The sequence below is a fragment of the Notolepis coatsorum genome (genome assembly GCF_963971535.1).
Source record: "Notolepis coatsorum genome assembly, chromosome: 9".
Classification (NCBI taxonomy): Eukaryota; Metazoa; Chordata; class Actinopteri; order Aulopiformes; family Paralepididae; genus Notolepis; species Notolepis coatsorum.
Window position 1 is genome coordinate 46814885 of NC_140173.1, and position 25829 is coordinate 46840713.

Here is a 25829-nt window from a genome sequence, read left to right on the forward strand (position 1 = left end):
ATGAGTGGCTCTCTGAGAGTACCTTATCACATCGCTGCTTTCAGCTGGTACGCCTTTGTCGTCAAGACCCTCGCCGCCAAAGACGGAGAAGAGATACCGCCTGGAATATTTGTTTACGGAGGACCCTGGAAGTACCTCACGTTCCTGAACCTGGTGAGATGCCACGCGTTCTGGTCTCATCTGTTGATCACCTGTATGGCGGCTGATACAGGAAGCCCGGGGGGAATGACACAGTGTGCAGGATATTGAGGAACTGAAATGGTATTTGTAATAATAACAATAATAATAATACACTTTATTTGTATAGCACCTTTCATACAGAAACTGCAGCTCAAAGTGCTTCACAACAGAAAAAAGACATGAATGAGCACATGAAGTGCAGACATATAAAACCACAGTTTTTCACATTAGGATCTAACATCCCAATAATAGGCCACCTTGTTTATGGTTTGATTCTATTGCAGTTTTAAATATATAGACAATAATAAAAAGAGTAGTGCTGTCAGGCGATTACATTTTTTTATCTAATTAATTACAGGATTTGTAAATAATTAATTGCATTTTAATCCCATAAACATTTTAGGCCTGATATTTTATATTCTATAATCATATTTCAAATTGCATGTGTCCGGATGGCAGAATTCTGTATCTACAAAACCTTCTGTTTAATCATCTTCCCTTTATTCATTTGCTTAGATTTTTCAGGTCTGGTCAATTTTAGCATGGTGTTAATCACAGTCACAAAAAAAAAAAAAAAAAAAAAAATAATTGAATTGATATTCTCATTTGGTTCATTACAATTTACTCAAGCCTAGTAACAGACACAGTATTTCTGACACTGGGAATACATTCCCTGAGATCGATAGATGTCCCTAGAATCAGATACCAAGAACATGCAAATGGACCATTTAAAAAGAAGTCTGTAAATGTTTATTCTATGTTCTTATAGAATGAATGAGATTTAAAAAAAAATTATAATAATGTAAAAAAAAATATATATATATATATATATATAATTTCCTTTTAATTAATTTTTAGTTAATTTTCATAACGCGATAATTTGCTGTGTAATTAATTTATCTAATTAACGCGATAAACTGACAGCCCTAAAAAAGAGTAAAATATAATAGAGTAAAATAGTGCAACAGTGCAGTGCAATAAAAAAATTCTGGATTACTGTTTAAGCCGTCATTACATTTAAGGGTTTCCCCTCCGATAAGATAAACCCAATGGAAAAACATGCACAACAGATCGCTAACGCTGTGGCGTCCTTGACGAAGACGGACAGGAGCACTTGGATTGGTCCCCGGGGCGCGGCTCACGTTGACGCCCTATCTGCTCCCGGCTGCCCATGGGGGGAAGGACAACGGGATGGGAAAAGTGCAGAGAGACATTTCATCGGCGACTCAGTGCATGTGTGTGTGTATGTGTGTTCCTGTGGGTCGCCCATCTCACGTGTGTGTTAAAACTGCATGACAAATAAAGACTTCTAGTCTTCTAGTCTAACCTTCCCTGTTTGTAATATTTCAGCTATTGCAAATGGCGTTCTTTGGACTGGCTGTGATGAATGATCTTCAACCTGGGAAGAAGTCAGAGAATAATCTCAACAGATGTAAAGACCTCCTCTTCTCAGTGTTTGCCTTCCCCGTGGGCATGGTGAGAAACAACAACACTTTGATATACTCTAAGTATATACTCTGTATACAGTACGTACTTGTACACCTGCATATAAGCCATAGCTCTGTATGATAGCATGTACAATAATGCTGTATATATATATATTTATTCTCACCGCATATACTGTATATCTATCCACACCTGTCTGTACTGGGGTGACAGTGGCTCAGGAGGTAGAGTAGTCGTCTGGTAATCAGAAGGTTCCCGATTCGATTCCCGCTCCTCCTGGGCAGCGTGTCGATGTGTCCTTGAGCAAGACACTTAACCCCTAATATTTCCCAATGAGCAGGTTGGCTCCTTGCATGGTTACACGCCGTTGGTGTGTGAGTGAATGGGTGAATGTGAGGAACAAAATTGTAAAGCGCTTTGGATAAAAGCTGCCATATACTGTAAATGCACCATTTACCATTTACCATTTACCATTTACTTACCTGAACATAGTCCTTTACTATATCTATATCTGTACATATCCTACTCTTACTAGTTACGCTGCTGGCCAGTATACACCTGTATCACTGTACATATTATGCTACAACCCTGTACATACATCTGATTAGCACTACACTCAGTAGTCAGTTAGTCAGCTAAATGACTAAATGTAAATGTAGTACTAATTTGTATATTTTGTACCCAGTTTAATCACCTGTACATAACACTTTACTGTTACATTTGCACTCTGGTTGGATGCCAAATTTATTTTCGTTGTACTGTACTTGTGTGACAATACATTTTAATCTAATCTAATCTAATCTAATATAAAAAGACGACCTCAGCTTCATTACTGAATGACCCATCTGCTTTACATTTGAAACCATTCTCTCTGCGTTTTGTGTAGTTTGTTGTGGTGCTTTTCTGGGGGATATTTTCCTACGACAGGGAGCTGGTCTATCCAGCCAGTCTCGACGCCTTCTTCCCACCCTGGATGAACCATGCTATGGTAATGGCATGTAAACTGTTGAATTGTAGTATCTATAATACAGTATATACAGTATATATATATTATAGTCTATAGCCACACTGTACACACGGTATATACTTTTATCTATACCTGTATATAATATACTCCATACCTACTTTTATTAGTTACCACTGGCTAGTATGGTTTACTATCATAGTGTCTTCATACTTGTACCACTGCATATAACAATACTGTACATATACATTAGCTATATTTACTCTGTAGCTTCGTCATATATACTCAACATACGCACATGTTACACCGTATACTGCTACGCACTTTACTTTTACTTTGCACCCTCGTTAGATGCCATCTTTATTTTGTTGTGCTGTACTTGTGCTGTAAGATAAGATAAGGTATTCCTTTATTGATCCCCTTGGGGAAGTTCTGTGTCATAGCAGCATGGGGGAGGGGAGGGGGGTACAGGTATGGGCAGGGTAATAGTAGAAAGACATAAATATAGGCAATAAAATTAGATCTGAATATAAAAATATGAGAAAAATAGGTGCAGATGAGCTATCCGTTATATTGTACGTTACAATAAATATGGCAATAAAGAATTTGAATGTATATTATAAGAATAAAAAAGTAATAAGAGTAAAAGTAAACAGTATACACAAGGTGCCCTAACTGGCATGATACGTCATACGTTGCAGTCAGTGCAGGTTTTGGTGGTTAAGAGTCTGCCACACTTAGTGGTCAGATATTCCTAATAGTTTTCGAGTTCTACAGCTAATTGAATGTCAATTTAACATTTATCATTGCCCTTTGTTAACCAGCTCATGTAATGCCTTGCTCCTTACATGTGTTTCTGTTAGCACTCCTTCGTCCTGCCTATTTTACTTGGAGAAATCCTAGTACAGCCTCATGTCTCCCCAAAGACTAAGCATGGCCTGACAGCGTTGGGAGTGGTGGGTGTGTCTTACCTAAGTTGGTAAGTAACATAATCAGATGTAAGAATGAATTGTGTATTTCATTATGTATATCTTACACAAACATCATTTTGAGCTTAGTCCTGTGGTGGATTTTGACGTCTCCAGGGATGCTTAAGTAAAATACAGAGACAAGAGATTGGCCTTAAATCAGCGTGCAAACCACCAGGTTCTCCACGGACATCCAGCAGCCTAAAACAGTGTCACACACTGCGAATCAGGTATTCTGAAATAATGGAACAGGAGATAAAAGACAGCCGGAATACTCACGTTAAATGAATACAATACAGGTTTATTGGAAAAGAAAATATATATATACAGTACGCCCATACGGACGGACTTTCAGTCTGTCAGAGTGCATATTCACATGTCTGTCAGAGTGAAAGTGACAAAAAGCAAAAGTGTCATGTGTTTTAACACAGTGGAATAGAGACGCCTCGATCGTCTCTGATTGGGTTGGCTTTATATGGTCATTTAGGGAGTCGAATGGAATGGGCTTTTGAGGGGGTAGAGGCGCTGCGGCCTTGGACACAAACGCTATCGGCCTGCTCTGAATTTAATGAATGGATATACTGATTTAACAGTTTTTGAGAGAAGGATAAACATGACTTAACGATCAACCCTGTTGTGGGGCCCCAGAGGATTAAGAATGTGAAATTACCCTTCACATTCCCCACTTTGTGCCATTTTTGGCACATCCTGGTAATTTCAACCATCAATATCACTAAACCACAGTCTCAAGACACCATGCAGAACATCAAATCAATCAACATCAATACATCACAATGTCATACTTGGCTAAATAGGACGATAATTCCAAGCAGGTAATTGCAAAATGTTGCATTCTTAGGTACAATAAAAAAAACATAATAAGGTAGAACAATAAATTTTTTTTTTTTTTTTAAACTTACATTTTTATTTAACACTTATGGACATACAACATAACATTTATATTGACATCCATAACTTAACGACATACATATATGGGTACTTTCATGAAATTAAAATTAAACATATCATAAAACAACACTGTTCAACAGACCTAAATAATACAGTACAAAAATCATAAAATAATTGTCATACCCAACATAAATAATAATAGAAAAAACTAACTAAAGCAAAGGTGTGTGACACGGGTTCAGAGACCCCCCTTGAGCTCCTTTCCTCCTTTATCCTTCGCCCTCTTGTGTTGTATTTGGTTCCTCCTCTGTGATGTCGTTTTCGTTCCCCTTGTAATCCTCCCACTTTCCCCATCTTTCTCCAAATTTCTCTTCCTGTAACCTCAGCATGTGTGTTATCCTCTCCATATCCTGTATCTCCTCTACTATTCCTACCCATTGTGCTATTGTCGTGGGTCTTCTTTGTACCACAGTCTTGTTATTGCTTTTCTGGCCGCTATCAACATTATCTTTATTAAATATTTGTCCACCCCTTGTATTCCCTCGTGTGTCAGGTCCCCTAAGTAAAGCACCAGTCCCGTTTGTGGTAACCCGTATTATCCTAATATTCTGATCATTGCCTCCCCTATCTCCTCCCAATACCCCTTCAGCTTCTGACATCCCCAGAATATGTGCGTGTGATTTGCCCCCTCCTTCCCACACATCCTCCAGCATGCTCTTTGTGTTGGTGCATATTTTCCCTTCAGCTCTGGGGTTATAAAGAATCTGATTATGTTTTTCCATCCAAACTCTTTCCATATCCTCGATCCTGTTGTTGAATGTTGCACCTCGCATATGTTCCCCCATTCCTTCCCTGTTATTTCTATCTCTAGTTCTCTCTCCCATTTCTCCCTTATGTAATCGGTCGTGTGTCCCTTGCTGTTCATTATAGCCCGGTATATTGCTGATATTACTCTTCCTTGCCCCCCTTCGTATGCCCATACTATCATCTTGATTATTCCATTCTGTTCTTCGTCTTTGGCCCCCCTTATTTCTTTGTTGTAGTAGTCTCTAACCTGTAGATATCTGAAGTGGTCCCTGTTTTCTAGTCCAAATTTCTCCTTTAATTTTTGTAGTGTCTGCATTTCCCCCTTCTCTATCATTTTGCATATCGCTGTTGCCCCCCCCCCCCTCTCCCACCTTCTGAATCCATGGTCTAACCTCCCTGGTTTGAATCTCTTGTCATGTGCTACCCATCTCAGAACCCCTGACTGCTTCTCCAATTTGTGTGTTTTTACTACTCTGTTCCATATGGTCAAGGTGCATTTGGTGATTGGATCTAATAGTCAGAACAATAACTCTTGAGAAAGAAAGAAGAGGGGGAAAAAAAAGTTCAGGTGCAAATTGAAAAGGGGAGGAGTCCCAGGCCGGGGACAGATTGGTCGTAGCGGGCGTTGTTTGTACAGGCCGGGGCCGTCGTTGGCGTGGTGGGGTAGGTCCTACTTATGCAAAAGGGCTTGTATTGCCGACTGGGGTGCGTGGTAGGGGTTCCTGTGGATCCCAGCAGCGGTGCGTTCTTATCTTCGTGGCAGGGCGGGGCTATCGCACAGGGAGCTTAGCTGGAGTTCCTATCCCAGTTGCCCTCCCAGGGCCTCCACTGATCCCTGGGCCCCGCTTCCGTAGCACCGGCCCTGCTGTGGTGTTGCCATATCATGCGAGATGTTGAGCAGGCGGTTCCTGTTGGACTTGGGACTGAACCAGATTAGGTTGTCGTCGTCCTCCGCGGGTTCATATGGGTATGGTGGCTGGTGTGCTGGTGGAGATGGGGCCCCTAGGTGAGGTGGGGCCCTGCTGTGGGGATGGGGCCCCCAGATGGTGTGGTTGCCCAGGGACAGCGTGGCCCTGCAGTGGGAAGTACGGCCCTGGGGCATATTCGTTATCTTCTTTCTCCTGCGCTGAGAGAAACGCACCATCCTCCCCCTCACATTCCATAGATCTGAGTTCCACAGCATTGATTAGTACTGCATCTTGGATGTCATGCATCGCGTTAATGAGTTGCATGATTTCGCCGGCCAAAGGAAAAAAAATAAAAAAAAATAAAAAAAAATAAAACATGGTCAGTGTGTTACATGTCTGGATATACAACAGGGAGGTAGGGACTCCCTCATAGTTGTACTGGCTGGAAACAAAGAAAAAAAACTGTTTACAGTTAGCTGTCGCCCAAGTTGAAACATGTGGAAATAGTGACCACCAGGGGTTACAAGTTGTAACATGCAATCAAATATCAAAAGGAATGACAAATCCAACTTTAGGACGCTGGTATTACAAACACTGTGATGGCGGAAAGACAAGTGCCTCAATAAGCTGTATAAGACAGTGTCTATGGAATTTAGAACATTTGAATAGCACTTATATATTCAAAAGTGCTTGGAATAGAGGCCTTGCACAAAATGTTATCTACTTTTAGTTATCACATGTCACTTCCATCTCATGTCAGATAAGTCAACCCTAGTCCTGTCACGGACCACAGTAAACACACACTTGTGCTGTCTTGGCAGCTTTGAGCAGTTGACCAGAATTCAACCGGCAGTGACCAAAATCCAACCGGGTTGAACTTCTCGCAGTGTCACTAAATCCCAACCTGTTCCACCCCAGGTGAAAATCTGCATAAAATGTATACCTAGGTAAATGGAATATTGCTCCACTTCTACAAGGGCTATTTGCATATTCTTGGTATCTAGGTACATCTATGGTGTCAGAAATATTGTGTCTATTACTAGGCTTGCTTAAATTGTGATGAAACAAAGGAAAATATGAATTATGATTTTTCTTTTTTCATATTTGACAGTGAATAACACCATGATAATAATGACCAGACTTAAAAAACTGCCACTGACCTCATTCAGTACCCTCTTGAGATCATGTGTACAAAAGATCTAAGGAAATTAATAAAGGGAAGATGATAAAACCAAAGGTTCTGTATATACAGTACTGAATTCTCCCATCCGGACCAATGCAATTTGAAATATTATTATATAATATAGAATATATGCTTATACATTACCTTATTATAGCCAATTCGCACATTTATATATATATACATATAGTATCTTTCAAATGCCCGAGTTCAATTTGGATTTAGTATCACCAGGCATGCATAATAACAGATAAAAATATCTACTGTAATCGACTGTACTTTTTTTATTTTTCTCATAGTGCAACCATTTTGAAACTAATTTCAGATCTAGTTGTTCCTATATGCTAACAATAGGGAGGAGAAACTAACTGCGTTTCAATATTTGTCAAATCGTTACCTTTTGTGGCTTATTATCAAGAATAATAACAGTTATTGACATATTCATAATTCAACTCTGAACTTTGAACCCCCATAGAACTTGAAGGGAAATGTAGTTTGGAAAAATGTCAACGCTCATCGACAGCTCTGAGTGCCCTCGACAAAATGGCCGCAAAAAAACTACAATTTAGGATATAAGAGAAAAGGAAGGATGAACACGAGAAAGAGCGAGAAAAAAAGGACCCCAGAAGAAGTACAAACACCGGAGGAAAGATCTCGGCACGAGGAAATGGCGGAGGAGGTAGATCAGGCGAGCATGGCGCAGGAAGACAGAGAAATGGAGCTTGTGGAACCCGCCTGGATAGCGAAGATGCAAGCGAACATACAAGCGAGCATACAAGCTAGCGTACAAGAGCTACGAGATAACATGCAAGCTAACGCGGTGAGTAACCAAAAGGCTATCCAAGAGCTACACACTAACATGCAAGCTAACGCAAAGGATATACAAACTAGTATACAAGCTAGCGTACAAGCTAACACGCAGGACATGCAAGATAGCGCGTTGACTAGCCAACAGGCTAACGCAACAGCTAACCAAGAGCTACAAACTAGCATACAAGCTATCTGGGCGAACATCGAAGGACTCAGGGAAGAGTTTTTTTTTTTATCCACTTTTTCTCCCATTTTCTTTCTATATTTTCTCCCATCCCAATTTCGTATCATCCAATTCAACCCTCCCCTGTCACGAACGCTGTTTCTTGCCTCCCACAAGCCGGCTGCAATGTGGACTAAGTCATACATAGCACAAGTCCCCTCCGGTACTTGAGGTAACAGCAGTCGCATCTTTTCACCTGCGCAGCTCGATCTCTCAGTGGCGAGGAGTAACGCGTGGGAGGCTCACGCTGCCCCCGACACTTCCTGATTCTACTGCGCAGGCGCACCAACCGACCTGTAGGAGTCGCTGTCCACAACGCCCGATCCCCACCCATCAGTTTCCCACCCCCTAATACGGCCAATGTGTATTAGTATGAACGACCAGCTAAACTGAAAGCAATGTGGAGCGCTGGGCTCGAACAGGCGAGCCCAGCATCTCCGCATTCGTGGCGAGCGCCTTGCCCACTACGCCTTCTCAGGGAAGAGTTAAAGAAAGGTCAGGATGAGCTCAGAGAGGAAATGGATAAGGGACTCAAGGTAATGGATGGAAAACTACAGGAACAAGAGAAAGACATAAAGATGTTGGAAGGAAGGACGGCTGAAACCGAGGAATGGACTACAGATATGGGGCATTCTACCGAATTGGTTCAAAGTGCAGTCCCACAACAAGAAAAACTATTTAACAAAACAATTAAGTATTCAGACATAGATATTTACTAAGAATATGTTATGATCTATTTTAACTAGGGATGCTCGATATTGGCTTTTTTACCGATTGTCCAACTCTTAATTTCCGATACCGATATCAACCGATATCAACCGATACCGATATATGCAGGGTTTCCCCCCCCCCCCCCAAAAACGGAATAATTTCAGGTAATTAACATTACATATCTCTTGTTGTGGAATTAAAACAACATTATGCATACTTTTGACAATAAATCAAATCTGAATTTGTTCTTACTTGCTTGCCTGAGTAAATAAAGGTTATAGAAATGTAATTTATTTTATTTTATTTTTGAAAACCGATATTTTAATGCCAATAACGGCCGATAATATCGGTAGGCCGATAATATCGGACATCCCTAATTTTAACCCAAGGCATTACATTATATTATGATGAGCTAATATATACAAAATCATCATTTATAGGGTACTTTCTATTGGGGAGTAGCTGTCCCCAACCCCGATATGTACATTTCTAGTTTTCATGTCACTACCGAAACACAGGAGTTTTAGTCCATTGGCTAAGCCTGGTTTTTAGCCACACCCCTGCATTTTTGACCAGGCATTGACACTGCCTTCCTGTCCCTCATGGCTGCATGGTAAGTAGCTAAATCCCATACTTTTGAAATAAATGTGTTCCAAAGTCTGAAAATCGGTGTGTAACCATAATAATTGTCACCACCGAACACATATTTTCTTCAATTAAGTAAACCTTTTTGGGGTTTCATGCAGAATATTATGTTTTTATGTGTGTACACCTCTTCAAAGATGTGTATGCTAGCCATGTGCTTGCTAGCATTCTTTAGTTATGCTCAAAGTTAGCCAGAATTGTCACTACCGAAACAGTCCGAAACAGTCACTACCGAAACATTATGGTAACGTTTCGGTAGTGACGTGATCATTTCGGTAGTGACAAAATAGAATGGTAAGTAGTTAAATCCCATCATTTTGAAATAAGTGTATTCCAAAGTCTGAAAATCAGTGTGTAACTTTAAGAATGGAACACATATTCTCTTCAACATGATGCAACTTTGCAAACAAAATACTGTGGTCACTACCGAAACACTGGGTGTTTTGTAAAAAATTAAGTATATTGAGTTATAAACTAAAATGTTATTATACTGATTGGTTAAATGTATGTTCAATTTCATCAACCATTAACTCTGAAATCAATATGATCAGTGTTATTCATTTTACAGAGAAAGATTGCATTTAGATTTTGATTAATTGTATCAATTGAACTTTGAAATTTGGTAAAGAGTTAATTGTGAAAACCTTCAAGAATAATTTAAAAAAATACTCTTTAGAGAAGGGAAGGAAACACAATCTCACAAATCTTACACAAACTGTTTTACTAGAGTGTATTATTGTTTCGGTAGTGAAAACTTTTGGGGGAGGAAAAACATTCCAAAAGATTCTGAAAATACAATATAAAAATTAACGGTACGCTCACTAGATATATGTACTTTAGATATGGTACAATATATATTCGGACAAAGTTTTTGGAATAAAACATATATTTCCAACCTGACTTTCAACCAATTCGGTAGAATGGCCCATATACAAGATATTCTAAAGGAGACACTCGAACAACAAGAGAAAAGTTAATGGACTTGGAGGGGAGGTCGAGGAGAAACAACATACGAATATGGGGACTGAAAGAAGGGATGGAAGGAGAATCTATGATCAAATATGTAGACAGCCTAATTCGAAGAAAATTGAAGATGACAGAACTCGACAAGACAGGGATTCAAAGACCACACAGGACACTGCCGCCGAAGCCGCGGTTGGACAAACCACCGAGAGCAGTTATAGTTAATTTCTTGGAATTCGAAGTCATCCTCAGAGCAGCCTGGCAGACGAAGATGGAGGTGGAGGGACAGAAAGTAACCTTCGACCATGACTATGCGACAGAGGTGGCGGTAAAGCGTCGGAGCTACGTTCAGATAAAAAAGACTCTGAAGGAAAAAGGAATAAAATTTCAATCACCAATGACCACGCTGAAGGTCCATTGGAATGAAGGCGCAAAGGTGTACGGCGACGTGCGGGACGCGGCGAGGGACATGAACCGAAGAGGATGGAAGGTGCCGGGAGGAGAAGAGGAGAGACCGACGCTGTTGCAGAGGTTGGAGAGAACGAGGAGATGGACCAGAGTCGAGGGACGAGGGAAATGCGAGGAGAACGGGAAGGTGAAGGCGATCTGAATCGATTCAAAGCAGATCAACTGAGAAGGAAGACGCAAAGACACGGAGAAGGGGGGCAGAGAGGAGACGAGAGGAGACATGGTGATCCAAGGGAGGATAAGTACAATACACACACAATACAGGTTAATGTATACATGAGAAGGACTGATGCAATGAGAAGATGGTAAAGTACATACGAGATAATTATACCAAAAGTTATATAAAAAAAGGGACATGGGGATTCAAGAGATATATTGAGACGGACATGAAAGAACCACAGGATTACACGTGACGCATAATACAAGACGGGAACATGAAAGTGACTAATACAGAGCTTTTTTTTTTTTTTTTTTTTTAACTTTGTTTAGTGAAGTTTTTCGTTGCAATATGAGATGAGCACAAGGTCAAACTGTACACATATATGCCAGACGTATTGCACATATCTACATATAAGTAGTCAAAATATAGGTCTGTTGAATGTAGACAATATACATATTGCACAAAGCTACGTATAATTAGTCAAAATATAGGTCTGTTGAATATAAACAATATACCTATTGCACAACGCTATGTATAAATAGACAAAATATAGGGCTATTGAATGTAAATAATATTCATATTGCACAAAGCTACGTATAAGTAGTCAAAGTATAGGTCTGTTGAATATATAGACTACAGCGAGTACACCACAAAATATATATAGACTAATACAGAGCTTATGACCGGGAGCTCGGAGGTCGCACACAGTACGAGTTGGACATATATAGTGCGCATTTTTTAGCCACTAGGGGGAGCCCTCTCACTAGGAGAGCCACTACTCCCCACCCACCAGCGGGGGAAAGAGGGGTACGAGTGAGACCCTCAAATGCCATGGAAGTTCCAAGTGTTAATGTGGATGTTAATGTTTATTATGGTTATATGTATGTAAATCAGACAGAGATAGCAGAGGCTACAACCACAAATATTATTTTATGTGACATGGGTAGAACGGGAAAACAATTGGAAAATAAATATGACACAAGTTAAGGGTATAAAAATGATGTTGTTGAATGTGAATGGTATGAATAATCCGATCAAGAGGAGTAAGGTGATGACGAAACTTAAGAAAGAGGAGGCGCAGGGCCCCGTTCCCCGTACCTGGATAACTGAGTTAGCCGGATAATTTCCAGTCAAGCCTGACTTAAGCCGGACCTTCCCATTCCCCGACGATCGATTGTCTAAATCACCATGACAACAGATCAAAAAGTTTGAGCCTGGTCGGGAGCAGGGTTAACTTCAGTTAGCCGGATGAACCATGGCCACGCCCCCGCAAAGAAATGACAGCTCGCTTCCTGAAATGATTCTCACAGTCTAGGATCTGCATTATACCATTCTGAATTACGTTTCTGTGCTTCGTTTTCCTAGAGGGGGCTTTTGAAATGTATAATAATAGAACTAAATGCTGATAATAAATCATATTGAGCCTATAGATTTACTTTGTCCTAAATAAAATAATGCACGTCATATACGGCGCTCGGAGTCGCGATACACGCTGCATGTGGTTATTTTAATAACGGCGCATTGCAAATGTGAATCCCGTGGGGATATTTTTAATGAATGAAACCTATTGGCCGTTTGGCTCTGATTAGTTTAATATATTCTCCGCTGTAGATTTGCTTAACGGAGCGCCCGGATTGTGTTTCATTCAAGCATAAAATTGAAGTGTCTATGCGGGGATTGTGGTTTTTGTGTGATATTGTAACTGGGATTAAAATGTCTGATGAGATGCGCTGTTTGACGGATTTGAGAAATTGAATGAGCCGTTGACGTCACATTAATGCATTTGAGAATAAAGAGATAAAACTTCATTCAAAAGTAAAATATTCTAAACACGGGTCTCTCGTCCATTAATGGATAAACAATGAAATTATCCCGTCTGGCACAGTGGCGCAGCGGCTAGTGCTGAATCCTGGCAACCGGGCGACTGGTGTTCGAAACCCCGCGTTTCCAACATAATTTTTTGGAATATAATATTAATGATTATACGCAAAAGTAGCCTAGTTTTAAGTTAAAATATTATAAATCTACATGCATTGAGGATGTCATTCTTTATATAGCTCTCAACGTGCACCAAATTGAATTATTCCTACATTGCAAAAAGAAGGAAAAGACTAGGATTCGAACCCGGGCCGTCTGCGTGAAAGTCAAAAGCACAAACCGTTACACCACAGTGCAACGGTTAAGTAAAAGATCCACCATACATCAATCAATGGGTAAGAGAGCCGTATCCTTATTCTGTATAACAGTTAAACTAATTATTTTCGCTAGCAAGATCTCATTTGATTATTCAATCCATAAACCTACTGCCAGCAGGCAAGTTTAAAGAAATATAATCTGATTGATTGGGGTAATGAGGGACTTAAAATTAGCCTATAGATCATGCATTTAACTTGTCGGCGAGGCTATTGAGCCGTACTGCAATCTGTTAATAAAGTTTTAAATCAATTAATCAATCAATGCCGTTAGAAAATCAGGATCTCTGCTATCGATACGTGCTGGCTTTTCAACTGAAGCGGCCGCGCGCATTTATCCTGGGTCTCAAGTCTGGTTCGAGTTAACGAGACTGAATCCACCTTCGAGGAACAGGTACGGGGAATAGGGCCCAGGTCATCTTACAAGAAACACATCTAATATCACAAGAACATGAAAAGATATTCGGGTATGAAAATCTGTTCTATAGTTCTTTTAAACAGAACCTTAGAAGAGGAGTAGCTATACTAATTAAGAACACAGTGAAGTTTGAAATGATCAGGGAAATAAGGGATAAAGAGGGGAGGTATGTAATGGTCAAGGGGAAAATGGAAGGTCAAATGATAACACTAGTGAATGTGTATGCTCCACTAGAAAGTGAGAAATATCTATTTGAAACGATCTTTGATATCATAGCGTTGGAAGGGGAAGGGGTCCTGATCTGTACAGGTGATTTCAATGTAGTACTGAACTATGACATAGACACGACAAGCACAAAGAAATGGAGGACAAACATTAGCAAATATATGAATATACAAATGGCAGAATTAGGAATCATGGACATATGGAGAGCAATGCACACACTAGATAGAGAATACACACATTATTCGCATCCACACACAACATATTCAAGGATAGACTATTTTCTCATGACAACAGGGGACAGATACAGGGTAGAAGAATGCAGGATAGGGGTAACGGACATATCAGATCATAGCGCAATATATCTGACAGTGAATCTTAAAAGTAGACGGACAAATACAGTTTGGGGACTGAATGTAGGACTATTAAATAACAAAGGTTTGGTTAATGAAGTAAAGGAAGACATAATTACTAGATACAGAGAAGAAAATGATAATGGAGAGGTAGACCCAAACATTTTATGGGATGCACTAAAGGTAGTAATATGTCGAAAATTGATAGCAAAGACGGCATTACTCAAGACGGCTAGAATAGAGACATACCAGAACTTGATAAAGAAACTGAAAGAATTAGAGAAAGAACACCAAAGCTCAAATAACCAAGAGACACTTAGGGCTTGTGTCCATAGCGGACGTTTTTTTCAAGGCGGACCGCTTTGAAAAAAGAAGAAAAAAAAGCTCCGAGCATTTTCCTGGGTCTCGCGACTGCCGCGGCTCCGCCCCTTCCTCGATGTTGATTACCTTGATGAGCGCGCTCCTTTCCAAAAGTTGAACTAGTTTCAACTTTATGTGCTGAGAGCGCTCCGCCCAAAAACGCTGCCGCCGAGAGCTCATAAACGCGAGGCGCGGGGCTGGGAAAAGGAGCGCGCCTGTCCTGTCTCCAGCATAGAAATGAATGACAGGAAGGAGCTGACAACTCATAAAACGTCCGCTATGGACACAAGCCCTTAGAGAGGTAAAGGAAGTTAGAGGAAAGATAAACAAAGAGCTGCTGACAGAAATAGAGAAGAAAGCTAGATACATGAAGCAGACATACTATGAAGGGGGACCGAGAGCGACCAGACTTTTAGCTAGACGAATCAGGACACAACAAAAACTGAACACAATACACACAATAAGGGCCACGAACACAAACAAAATACTGAGAGAACCAGCTGAAATAGAGAAGACATTTGAAGAATATTATAAGAAGCTATACACACAACCGATAGCGGCAGGAGAAGAGGAGATAGAGAAATTTTTTGAAAAATTTGATCTACCATCGATAGGGAAGGAACAGACGGAATATTAAATGCAGAGATCACAGAACAGGAAGTATGGAATGCGATCTGTAAAGCAAAGAGTAGTAAGTCACCGGGTAGTGACGGATTCCCCTCGGAATTCTACAAAACATTTAGACAGGAACTGAGCCCCATATTAGAAGCAGCATTCAGACACACATTGGAAAAAGGCACAATGCCACCTTCATGGAAAGAGGCCATAATTACTACAATTCCAAAAGAAGGGAAAGATAGAGAACTATGTAGCAGTTTCAGACCTGTGTCCATAGGTGGCGCATGAACCGGACATTAGGGTAGGCTATATAGCGCATAGCGCGCAAAAAAAATCCTTTTTTGTCAATACACAGTGCAAATTAAGTGTTCAAATGAAGGCATCCAATAATAGATTAACCATTGTCTTACCTTAATGCAGAAAAATGCGACGTTTCGTCTTTCTTGGCATCAATGATCTTTTCTGCTTTAACTTTGTCTGTGAGATCACTTTCAATGTGAAGCAGACTGGCGCCAGGGACGTGCACAGGACTTTAGAGGGGCAGGTGCTCAAAGGCTGAAAAGGGCACTACACTTGTGTGTCTATATTAACCTAGCGCGCGCAAGGGCGATTTTCAAGGGCCCTTTCCGGGCGGGGAGCCCCCTTTTTATGCTTTTTGGGGGGTTTTGGTGATCAAATATTGAATATTGAACTATAATAATCAGTGCAGGAGCTCACTTATCCTTGAAAGACACTTTTATCACTGACTTAAAAGGCCCATACATCGCCATAAATGTTCAGGGGGGAGGGAATAAGTGCTTACCCTACAGACCCCAAGAAGTGCTGTATATTCTGTATTGTTTAATATAAATGCATTTTTTATTCCAATCCCGATTTGTATTTGAGATTCCCAAATCCCATCGGACTTGACTTCTTCGTGTCCCTCAATGAGTGTAATACCAGCATTCAACAGCGGTTTCTATCATCATCATCATCACCACCCACGCTATGCATAAAATATATAGGTCCGCGGAGAGGCACGCTGAGGAGGCCGTGCAAACTGCAATGGAATATGGGGCATCTCTCTCTCTTTATCTAATATTTTGATTATATCCTGACATTTTTCAGTTGGAAGGGCAGTCTATATGCGTAACGGTAAAAAAAAAAAGAAAAAAAGGGCACTTTTTTGATGAGGCTCAAAAAGGCAGGTGCTCAGGCACCCCTTGGCCTCTATGTGTGCACGTGCCTGACTGGCGCTGTAGGAGCTATTTGATGGTTTTTGTGCTTAGTTTGTAGTTTGTTAAGTTCATCACTGGGTGGCAGCACGGAGCACTGGGTGGCAGCACGGAGCGCATATGTTTTGAATAAAGGCACAGGTGTAGGCTATGTTCAATCAAGGTATCTAGGTATGGGTGACGGAGAGATCTCACGGTTTTTACCGCATGAACACACGCACGTACCCTCGCTCGGTTTAAATATTAGTAACAGCATTATGAAGTAATTATTGTTTGACTCATCACTTGTATTATGCTAAATACTTGAATTAAATGGGAACTTCACCCAACGGCAGGTGACACAGACTCGACAATGTGTATTTTCTAAATTGCGCATCAAAGACGAGGCATCCCCGCACCCAACCGAGCGTCTACCAGGACATCAGGATAGTCGCTACACAAGTAAAAACCCGATCTTACTTGGACAATGGAGGATTTTGGAACCTGGCTTGGAATGCTGCTTCTGGATAAAGATCATCATCCCGAGATAGCACACCAAAGGAGGACTGGTTAGTGTATCGCTATGGGTTGCTTGCTAATGGAGCAGCAGCATTGAACGTTTTGTTGTTATTGTATTGACTTTTTTTTTCACGAGAGACTGTCGTGCCAGTCCCTTAAAGGAACAGTACGTATTATCAAAAATGGATTCACGTCATGATATTGTGGAGCCCAGCCAAGGGCAAAATGTTTGTGAGCCAATTTTGATTGAAAGGCTCCAAACGGACAGAAATGCATATTGTACACAAGCAAGGAAATTGAAAAGGAAAATCATCACACTTCTAGTTTCCAACGACAATGTAAATCTTGTGCACCAAAATCTAAAACAGTTCAAAGCTGTCAAGTTGCCTCTGAGGCACATAATACATTGATGACTGAGAATCCTAAAACTGAGGATACGCAGAGAAAGCAGGACGAATGGTTTTATGCAACAAAGGAAACAAATGATACATTTGTAAATGAAGTGTCAACATGGTTGAGCGAAAATGGGATTTTTCAGGTCAATGATGATAATGCTGAATTGGAAAAAATGAAATCTGATTTGCATGAGGAAATTAAAGCTGGAGACAGTGCGTCTAATGTGTCTAGTAAAAGGTCAAGCAGAAGAAGCAATGCCAGTAGAGCATCAGGTTCTAGTACTGCATCTGCACGCTTAAATGCCATGGCAGAGAAAGCGGCTTTAATGGAGCAAACCGCTGCTCTGCAAAGGAAACATGAAATAGAGACACAAGAGGAGAAACTCAGACAGGAACAAGAGACACTCAGAAAAGTTAAGGAGCAACTGGAGCTTGATACACAAATGGCTGTTGTTACTGCAAGACTTTCTGTGCTGGAAGGCAGTGCTGTTGGAGGAAAGGCCCCTTCAGATGGAATTAATTCCTACCTGAGCAAATCTATGAAAGAGCTGAGACCTCAATTCAACCTACAGGCAACTGCATTTGTGCCGAAGGAGAACACCCTGATTTCGGATCAAGGCTCAAGAGCGCCACCTATCTTTTCCACATATGATGTGCGACCAAAGGTGAATATGCACACACACTTTCAGGATAAAGTACAACATCATGGAATTCCACAAGCAAAGGATACTACTCTCATGCCACAGTGGCAACCAAACACTGGGACGTCTCTCACCACTACTCTAAAGCATCAGTCTCAAAACGCTTTCACAGCCTCCACTGCTGCACCTCGTAGGTCAGTAGCTGCACAGGAACGACAGTCTACACAGAACGCTGCAGTGCAAAATACAGTGGACCAGGATGCCATTTGTGGAATCATGCAAAGGCAGAATGAACTCACCACATTGCTCATTCAACAGCAAATGTTATCTACTTTACCAAAAAGAGATATAACCGTATTTGATGGTGATCCATTGCACTTCATTTCCTTTGTTAGGACATTTGAACATTGTGTTGAAGAGGTAACATGCAGTTATCAAGACTGTTTGTATTTTCTGGAGCAGTACACCAGGGGGAAGCCCAGAGAGCTGGTGCAAAGCTGCTTACACATGCCACCACAACAAGGATATCAAAGAGCAAAAGGTCTTTTGAAAGAACACTTTGGTAATGAGCACAGGATAGCAACAGCCTACATGGAAAAAGCCTTTCGCTGGCTTGTTATTAAAGCAGAGGATGTAGAAGCGCTGCAGGAGTTCACACTGTTTCTAAGAGGGTGCTGCAACGCTATAACAGAGATACAGTACATGGAGGAGATGAATGTTCCGTCAAACATGAGGAATGTTATGATGAAATGGCCATACAAGCTGCGGGAAAGATGGAGGTCTACAGCTTGTGAGATACAAGAACGGCAAGGCTACAGGGCCACCTTCCCAGAGATGGTAAACTTTTTGGAGAAACAAGTCAAAATCTTGTCTCATCCCATTTTTGGCGACATTTCAGATGCACGACCAAGCATCACAATAAAGCCTGTAGATAAGAGCGCGCCGCTACCCAGGAGCAGCATTAAAGGAAGCAGTTTTGCAATAACCATCGCAACCAACCAAGCTGAAACTGTGCACATGATGCCAAAGCAGCCTACCGTAACTAAGGAGTTGTCCTCAGAGGCCTGCCTCTATTGTGAAGAGTCACATCCATTTTCTAAGTGTTTTAAACTGAATACGATTTCTCAAAGGGAGAAAATCGATTTTCTGAGAGGAAAAGGAACTTGTTTTGGATGCTTAAAGGCTGGTCACATGAGTAAGGAATGCAGAAGTCGTCTGACCTGTGATGAATGCAATCTTAAACACCCGACTATTCTGCATGTCCACAACAACGACAGATTGACCAAGTCACAAGAAACACCAGTCAGTAGTGCACTTGTGTCTCTTCAGACATGTGGTTGTACTGGGGCCGGAGACCACGACTGTACCCTTTCCATTGTTCCAGTACAGTTGAGATCGAAGAAAGGAAATGGAGTGCTGCAGACCTACGCCTTCTTAGACCCAGGAAGTACAGCAACCTTCTGTACCAACCATGTTATGAAAAAGCTGAATCTACAGGGTACAAAGACCAACATTCTTATGCGCACTATGGCTCAAGAAAAGGTCATTGAAAGCCAAATCCTTACAGGACTGGAGGTGTCCAAGTTGGATAATAACCACTTTATGGAGCTCCCAGAAACGTTCACACATGAAAAAATCCCTGTTTCAAAGAGTAACATCCCTACTCTGCAAGATATTGAAAAATGGGAATATCTGAAGAGTATCAGGATCCCAGAATTGGATGCTGATGTTGAACTTTTGATTGGAGCTAATGCATCAAAACTCATGGAACCCTGGGAAATTATCAACAGCCAAGGTGATGGACCTTATGCCGTGAAGACCCTATTGGGGTGGGTCGTCAACGGTCCTTTGAGGGGTAATAATGGTTGTCAGAGAAGCTGCTCAACCATATATGCCAATAGGACATCCATTGTCAAACTGGAGGAGCTGTTGGTCTCTCAGTACAACCAAGAGTTAAACGAGAAGTCACTGGAGGAGCAGCAGGAGATGTCAAGAGAGGACCCAAGTTTTATGGAGATCTTGGAGAAGTCTATTTGCATGCAGGAAGGACATTATTGCATGGACTTGCCTTTTAAAATGGATGACATCACCATGCCAAACAACAGGTGCATTGTGGAACAGCACCTTCAGAGTCCGAAAATAAAGTGTAAACGGAATAAGGACTACCAAAATGAGTACACAGATTTTCTTACTCATGCGAGTGACAGTGGCTACGGAGAAATTGTGCCTCAAGTCCAGTCGGACTACAAAAACGGCAGTGTGTGGTATCGCCCTCATCACTGGGTGTGCCACCCAAAGAAGGAAAGACGGAGTGGAAAAGCGAGCACACACCAGACGTGGAATTCTTCCAATCGTCAGTCCCAGTGATCAGTTGGGGTTCTCGTCACCATTCACCTTGCTACCAAAACTATTGTTGCAAGAAATGTGTCGAAGGAACATGTCTTGGGATGACCCCATACCCCAGACATTCTCACAACGATGGGCAAAGGGCTTGTACGGGCAGTACGGTTGAAGACCAAGACAGGGCAGTTGGAGCGGCCCATATCCAAGCTCTTTCTGCTTCAAGAAGCAGTGGAAGGTCTGGCGGTAAAGGTCACGACCCAACGTTGAGTTCCGTGCTTGTAACCTCTGGCTCAGAGAAGAACCAAGAACATTTGTTATAGCTCCTTTTTTCTTCTTTAATGTAATTGTTTTCCACCTTCACATTTGGGGCCGGTGAGTAGGAGCTATTTGATGGTTTTTGTGCTTAGTTTGTAGTTTGTTAAGTTCATCACTGGGTGGCAACACGGAGCACTGGGTGGCAGCACGGAGCGCATATGTTTTGAATAAAGGCACAGGTGTAGGCTATGTTCAATCAAGGTATCTAGGTATGGGTGACGGAGAGATCTCACGGTTTTTACCGCATGAACACACGCACGTACCCTCGCTCGGTTTAAATATTAGTAACAGCATTATGAAGTAATTATTGTTTGACTCATCACTTGTATTATGCTAAATACTTGAATTAAATGGGAACTTCACACAACGGCAGGTGACACAGACTCGACAATGTGTATTTTCTAAATTGCTCGTCAAAGACGAGGCATCCCAGCACCCAACCGAGCGTCTACCAGGACATCAGGATAGTCGCTACAGGCGCATTGTTATTCTTTTGGATGTGATGTGCCTCATTGCTGAGAAAGACCGTTCACGACTTGAATCACAAGTTGCAGTGCTGACAGCAATGAAGGGAACGTCTTTCGTAATTTAGATCTCATCATGCTTTGAAAACAATGTACATACAGTAGCTCTAAAAAGTGACTCTCTGACTCTCATCGTGTCCTCTTACTAGAGCAAGCCCTTGTTTGCCAAGATAAAGCAACATACAGTCTCAGGTGATCCGTGTAGTTATGCCCAGGGCCAACCCGGTGCAGCTTCTAAATTACTTTGTTTATATGCCTTGGGAAAATACCGTATATTCATTTTGCTTTTTGAAATTTTACTCAAAATAGCGCGCTGGTGTTCGCTACAAAGCGATCGGCGGGCAGAGATTCGGAACGCAGATGTTTGCTTTACTGCTATATGCATGATGTGATTGGCTACATTATTTAAGCTGAGCCTATGCGTGATTGGTTACTGCCTGTACCTGGAATGTTAAACGCTGTCACCTAGCCGACTGACACCTTCGTCGTTGACACCTCGGCCAGCGGGCTGCAGCACAAGACACACAATAGCCAGCAGCCTGCGCACATATATTATATATACATTTCAAAATTCCCAGCATAATATTCTGGGTAGGCATAGCCCCCCCTGGCCTTATAGACCCGCCGCCTATGCCTGTGTCCATACTTAATGTAGATTACAAGATGTATACATCAATAATATCCAAAAGATTTGAGACATTTATGACAGATATTATAGATGACGACCAGACCGGATTCATTAAAGGAAGACAGACACAGGATAACATAAGGAAGACAGTGCAGGTGGTACAAAAGGAAGGAGGAAGTGCAGTATTAGTTAGCCTAGATGCAGAAAAAGCCTTCGACAGTGTAAGCTGGATATTTCTATATAAAGTATTGGAGAAATTTGGATTAGACAAAAACGCTATGAAAACAATTAGGGCATTATATCAAGAACCGACGGCTAGGATTAAGGTAAATGGTAGTTTGACGGACCGGATTAAGCTAGAAAGAGCTACCAGACAGGGTTGTTGTCTTTCGCTGACGCTCTTCGATGTATTCATCGAACCACTGGCTCAACTAATTAGACAGACCAAAGACATCAAAGGGGTGGAGATAAGAGGAACAGAACATAAATTGGGACTGTTCGCAGATGACGTGATAGTGTATATGAGACAACCAGACACAAGCTTTCCGACACTGATGGATTTACTGACAGAATATGGATACTACTCAGGATATAGACTCAATGTGACGAAGACACAGACTTTAGCACTGAACTACACGCCAACGATAGAGATCAAATAAAAGTACCTAGGGGTGAACATAACAAGAGGGGTGGAGGGGTTATACAATGCAAACTATAGATCAATCATAAAATCAAGAGAGACCTAGAAAGATGGACAGTAATGTCCCTAGATTTCAGCTCATGGATCGAAATCATTAAGATGAACATATTACCAAGGTTATTATACCTATTTAAGTCTCTACCTATATTAATACCACAAAAACAATTCAGGGAATGGGACAGACAGATATCAAGATTCATTTGGGGGGGGAAGGCCAAGGATCAGATATGTGACTCTACAACTACCAAAGGAAAAAGGAGGAATGGCAGTACCCAGTTTAGAAAGCTATTACTATGCAGCACAGCTTAGAACAGTAGCATGCTGGTGCAATGTGAACTATGAGGCCAAATGGAAAGATATAGAAACCAAAAGAGAGGGATTCAAAGTGCAGGCACTGATAGGAGATAGGGAGCTGTTCAGAAGACAGGAACAACTACTAGACCCAATTACCAAATTCACTATAAACATATGGAACACAATAGTAAAGAAATACAAGGTAGAAAAAGAAGCCAAGATACTGAGATGGATAACACACGACAACAAATTCGAACCAGGGATAGAAGACCATGGGTTCAAAAGATGGGAACGGGGGGGGGGGGGGGGGGGGGATAACAGCAATATGTACAATGATAGAAGGAGGGGAGATGCAGACTCTACAAAAATTGAAAGAAAGATTCGGACTAGAGAATAGGGACCACTTTAGATATTTGCAGATTAGAGATTACTATAACAAGGAAATAAAGCAAGACAGAGACAAAGAACAGAATGGTGTAATTAAGATAATGGTAAAATCATACGAAGGAAGGAAGGGGAGGGTGGTATCAGCACTATATCAGGCAATAATCAACAGTAAGGGAAATACAACATTGTATATAAAAGAAAAGTGGGAGAAAGAGTTAGAAATAGAGATAACAGAGGAGGAATGGTATAACACATGTAAGACACAACAATTAACCACAGGATCAAGGATATGGAGGGAGTTTGGGTGGAAAAACATAATTAGATTCTTTATAACGCCGGAAATACAGGGCAATTACACACCAGCAAAGAAACCATGTTGGAGGGAGTGAGGACAAGAAATAGCGAACCACACACACATATTCTGGAGATGTCAGAAAATAAGGAACTACTGGAAAGAGATAGGAGAGATAATAAATGAAATAATAGGATACGAAATACCCCAGGAAGGCCAAGTGTTGTATCTGGGAAACCTATCACAGGAAGGAATTCAAGGGGAAGACAAATACTTGATTAAGATACTAATAGTGGCAGCCAAAAAAGCTTTAACTAAACTGTGGTACAGGGTAGAAGCGCCGATGAAGGAACAATGGATAGAGATAGTAGAAGGGATACAGGAAATGGAGAGAATCACGCTGCTGAGGCTGCAAGAGGAGAAGTTCGAATCGAAATGGGAAAAGTGGGAAGAATATAGGACTGGAGGGAACGACATCACAGGGGATTGAAAAGGATACAAGGAAATTATTGAAAATCTATCTGTTTTATTTTTATTTCTTGTTGATAAGTCTTTATAGTTTTGTATGCTGAAATGTATTGTCTATGTGTTGAAAATGAAAATAAAAACATACGCTTAAAAAAAAAAAAAGGAATACCGCTGAGACCAAAGACCACATTTAACCCTTTCACTGCCACACTACCAAAGGGTTAACCCTTTCACTGCCACAATACAGACGGTTAACCCTTTCACTACCACACTTAACCATCTGTAGTGAAAGGTTAACCTTCTGTAGTGTGGTAGTGAAATGGCTAAAAGGGACATACTATAGAAAGTGGGTTTTGCGCCTATTGTAACTTTTCTCTCTGTAAGCTGGTGACAGTAAACCAGGAAACCGTTGCAGGTTTGACAGCCGCTCTCTTTCCTGTTATGTTATTGACACAATATTTTCTACCTTTTCTCTGCCATTTCCGCGTAGGCACATACACTGACTACAAGACTACTAGCTACTTGTTCACCTATACATCCCACAACGCAGGCGACACCCTTACTGTATCTTACAACACTATAGTGTTTGTATTGGATTTGGCTGAAATGTTATTTAGGCACTGGACAAAAAAAGCAAGCAATCAATTGCTTTTCTTTGCTTAATCAATTAGCTGTGCTCTTTGGAGCCAGGACCCCTGCTTACCTAATTAACTACCCAATTTGTACAGGTTTTTCATTCTTGGCTGTGGGGTAGTAGGCAGGCAGGAAGGATATCATTGATGTGAAGTTTGTTCTACACCCATCATGAACAGTGTGGTCAATACAAGGGAAGAAAGAGGTGTTGGACCAGTTTCTTTGCAAAAAGCTGTTTCATGGAAGATGTATACAATTGTTGAAAAGATACACAATCATGTCCCAGAGCGATCTGGACACAAAAGGAAGCAGCACACATCTCACATTTAATTCCACACAAGACAGACAACAAATAAAAGTGTGCAATAAAAATATATGTAAAAAAATTTATAATAAAATAAATCATACATACAGGGGAGAGGATTCCAGTGGGATTCGATCCCAAGCCCACAGGAGTAGATGTGGTTCCATAGGCAGGGAGTAATTAGTTAAAAACTGTGATAATAAATTGCCCTTGTTGTCACTGAACCTCTCCCGCAGGGTGATATGGGTGTACCTGTCGGCAGGGATCTGGGTGTACCCCCTGTTAGGCCTCTGCAGTAACACCGGTCTGGCTTGCCTCTTCCTCTTCAACATGACCGTGGTCACCTGCCTCTACTTCCTAGGACAGACGCTGAACAGCTGGGTCTGGGGTGAGTGACATCAGCCCGTTTACCCACTGGACCTGAATGGATAATGAACATTTATACTGCATAGCCCATTATCTGTTCTACAAAATAGACAAAAAAGAGGTACAGTAGGCGGCTGGGTGGCGCAGCGGACATTGCGCTCGTCACCAACACAAGAGACACCGGGTTCAAATCCGGCTGTCGGCGTTGCCTCCGGCTTGGGCCGGCCGTCATACTAACTCAATTGGCAAAGTTAGCGGGTGGGAAGTCGAAGGGTGGTAATCTGGACGTTGTAAACAGCGACTCCTACAGGTCGATTGGGGA

The 25829-nt window shown here is 41.4% G+C and overlaps 1 protein-coding gene across 1 annotated transcript; it reads left to right on the plus strand.

Moving 5' to 3' along the window:
• On the plus strand, positions 1-25537 carry LOC311234611 (androgen-dependent TFPI-regulating protein; the record flags this gene model as incomplete). Its single annotated transcript, XM_084321858.1, has 5 exons — positions 1-153; positions 1531-1656; positions 2513-2614; positions 3454-3569; positions 25378-25537. 5 exons carry the CDS (start codon positions 1-3, stop codon positions 25535-25537), a joined length of 657 nt encoding a protein of 218 aa, XP_084177984.1.
• Between the last annotated feature and the right edge of the window lie 292 nt (positions 25538-25829).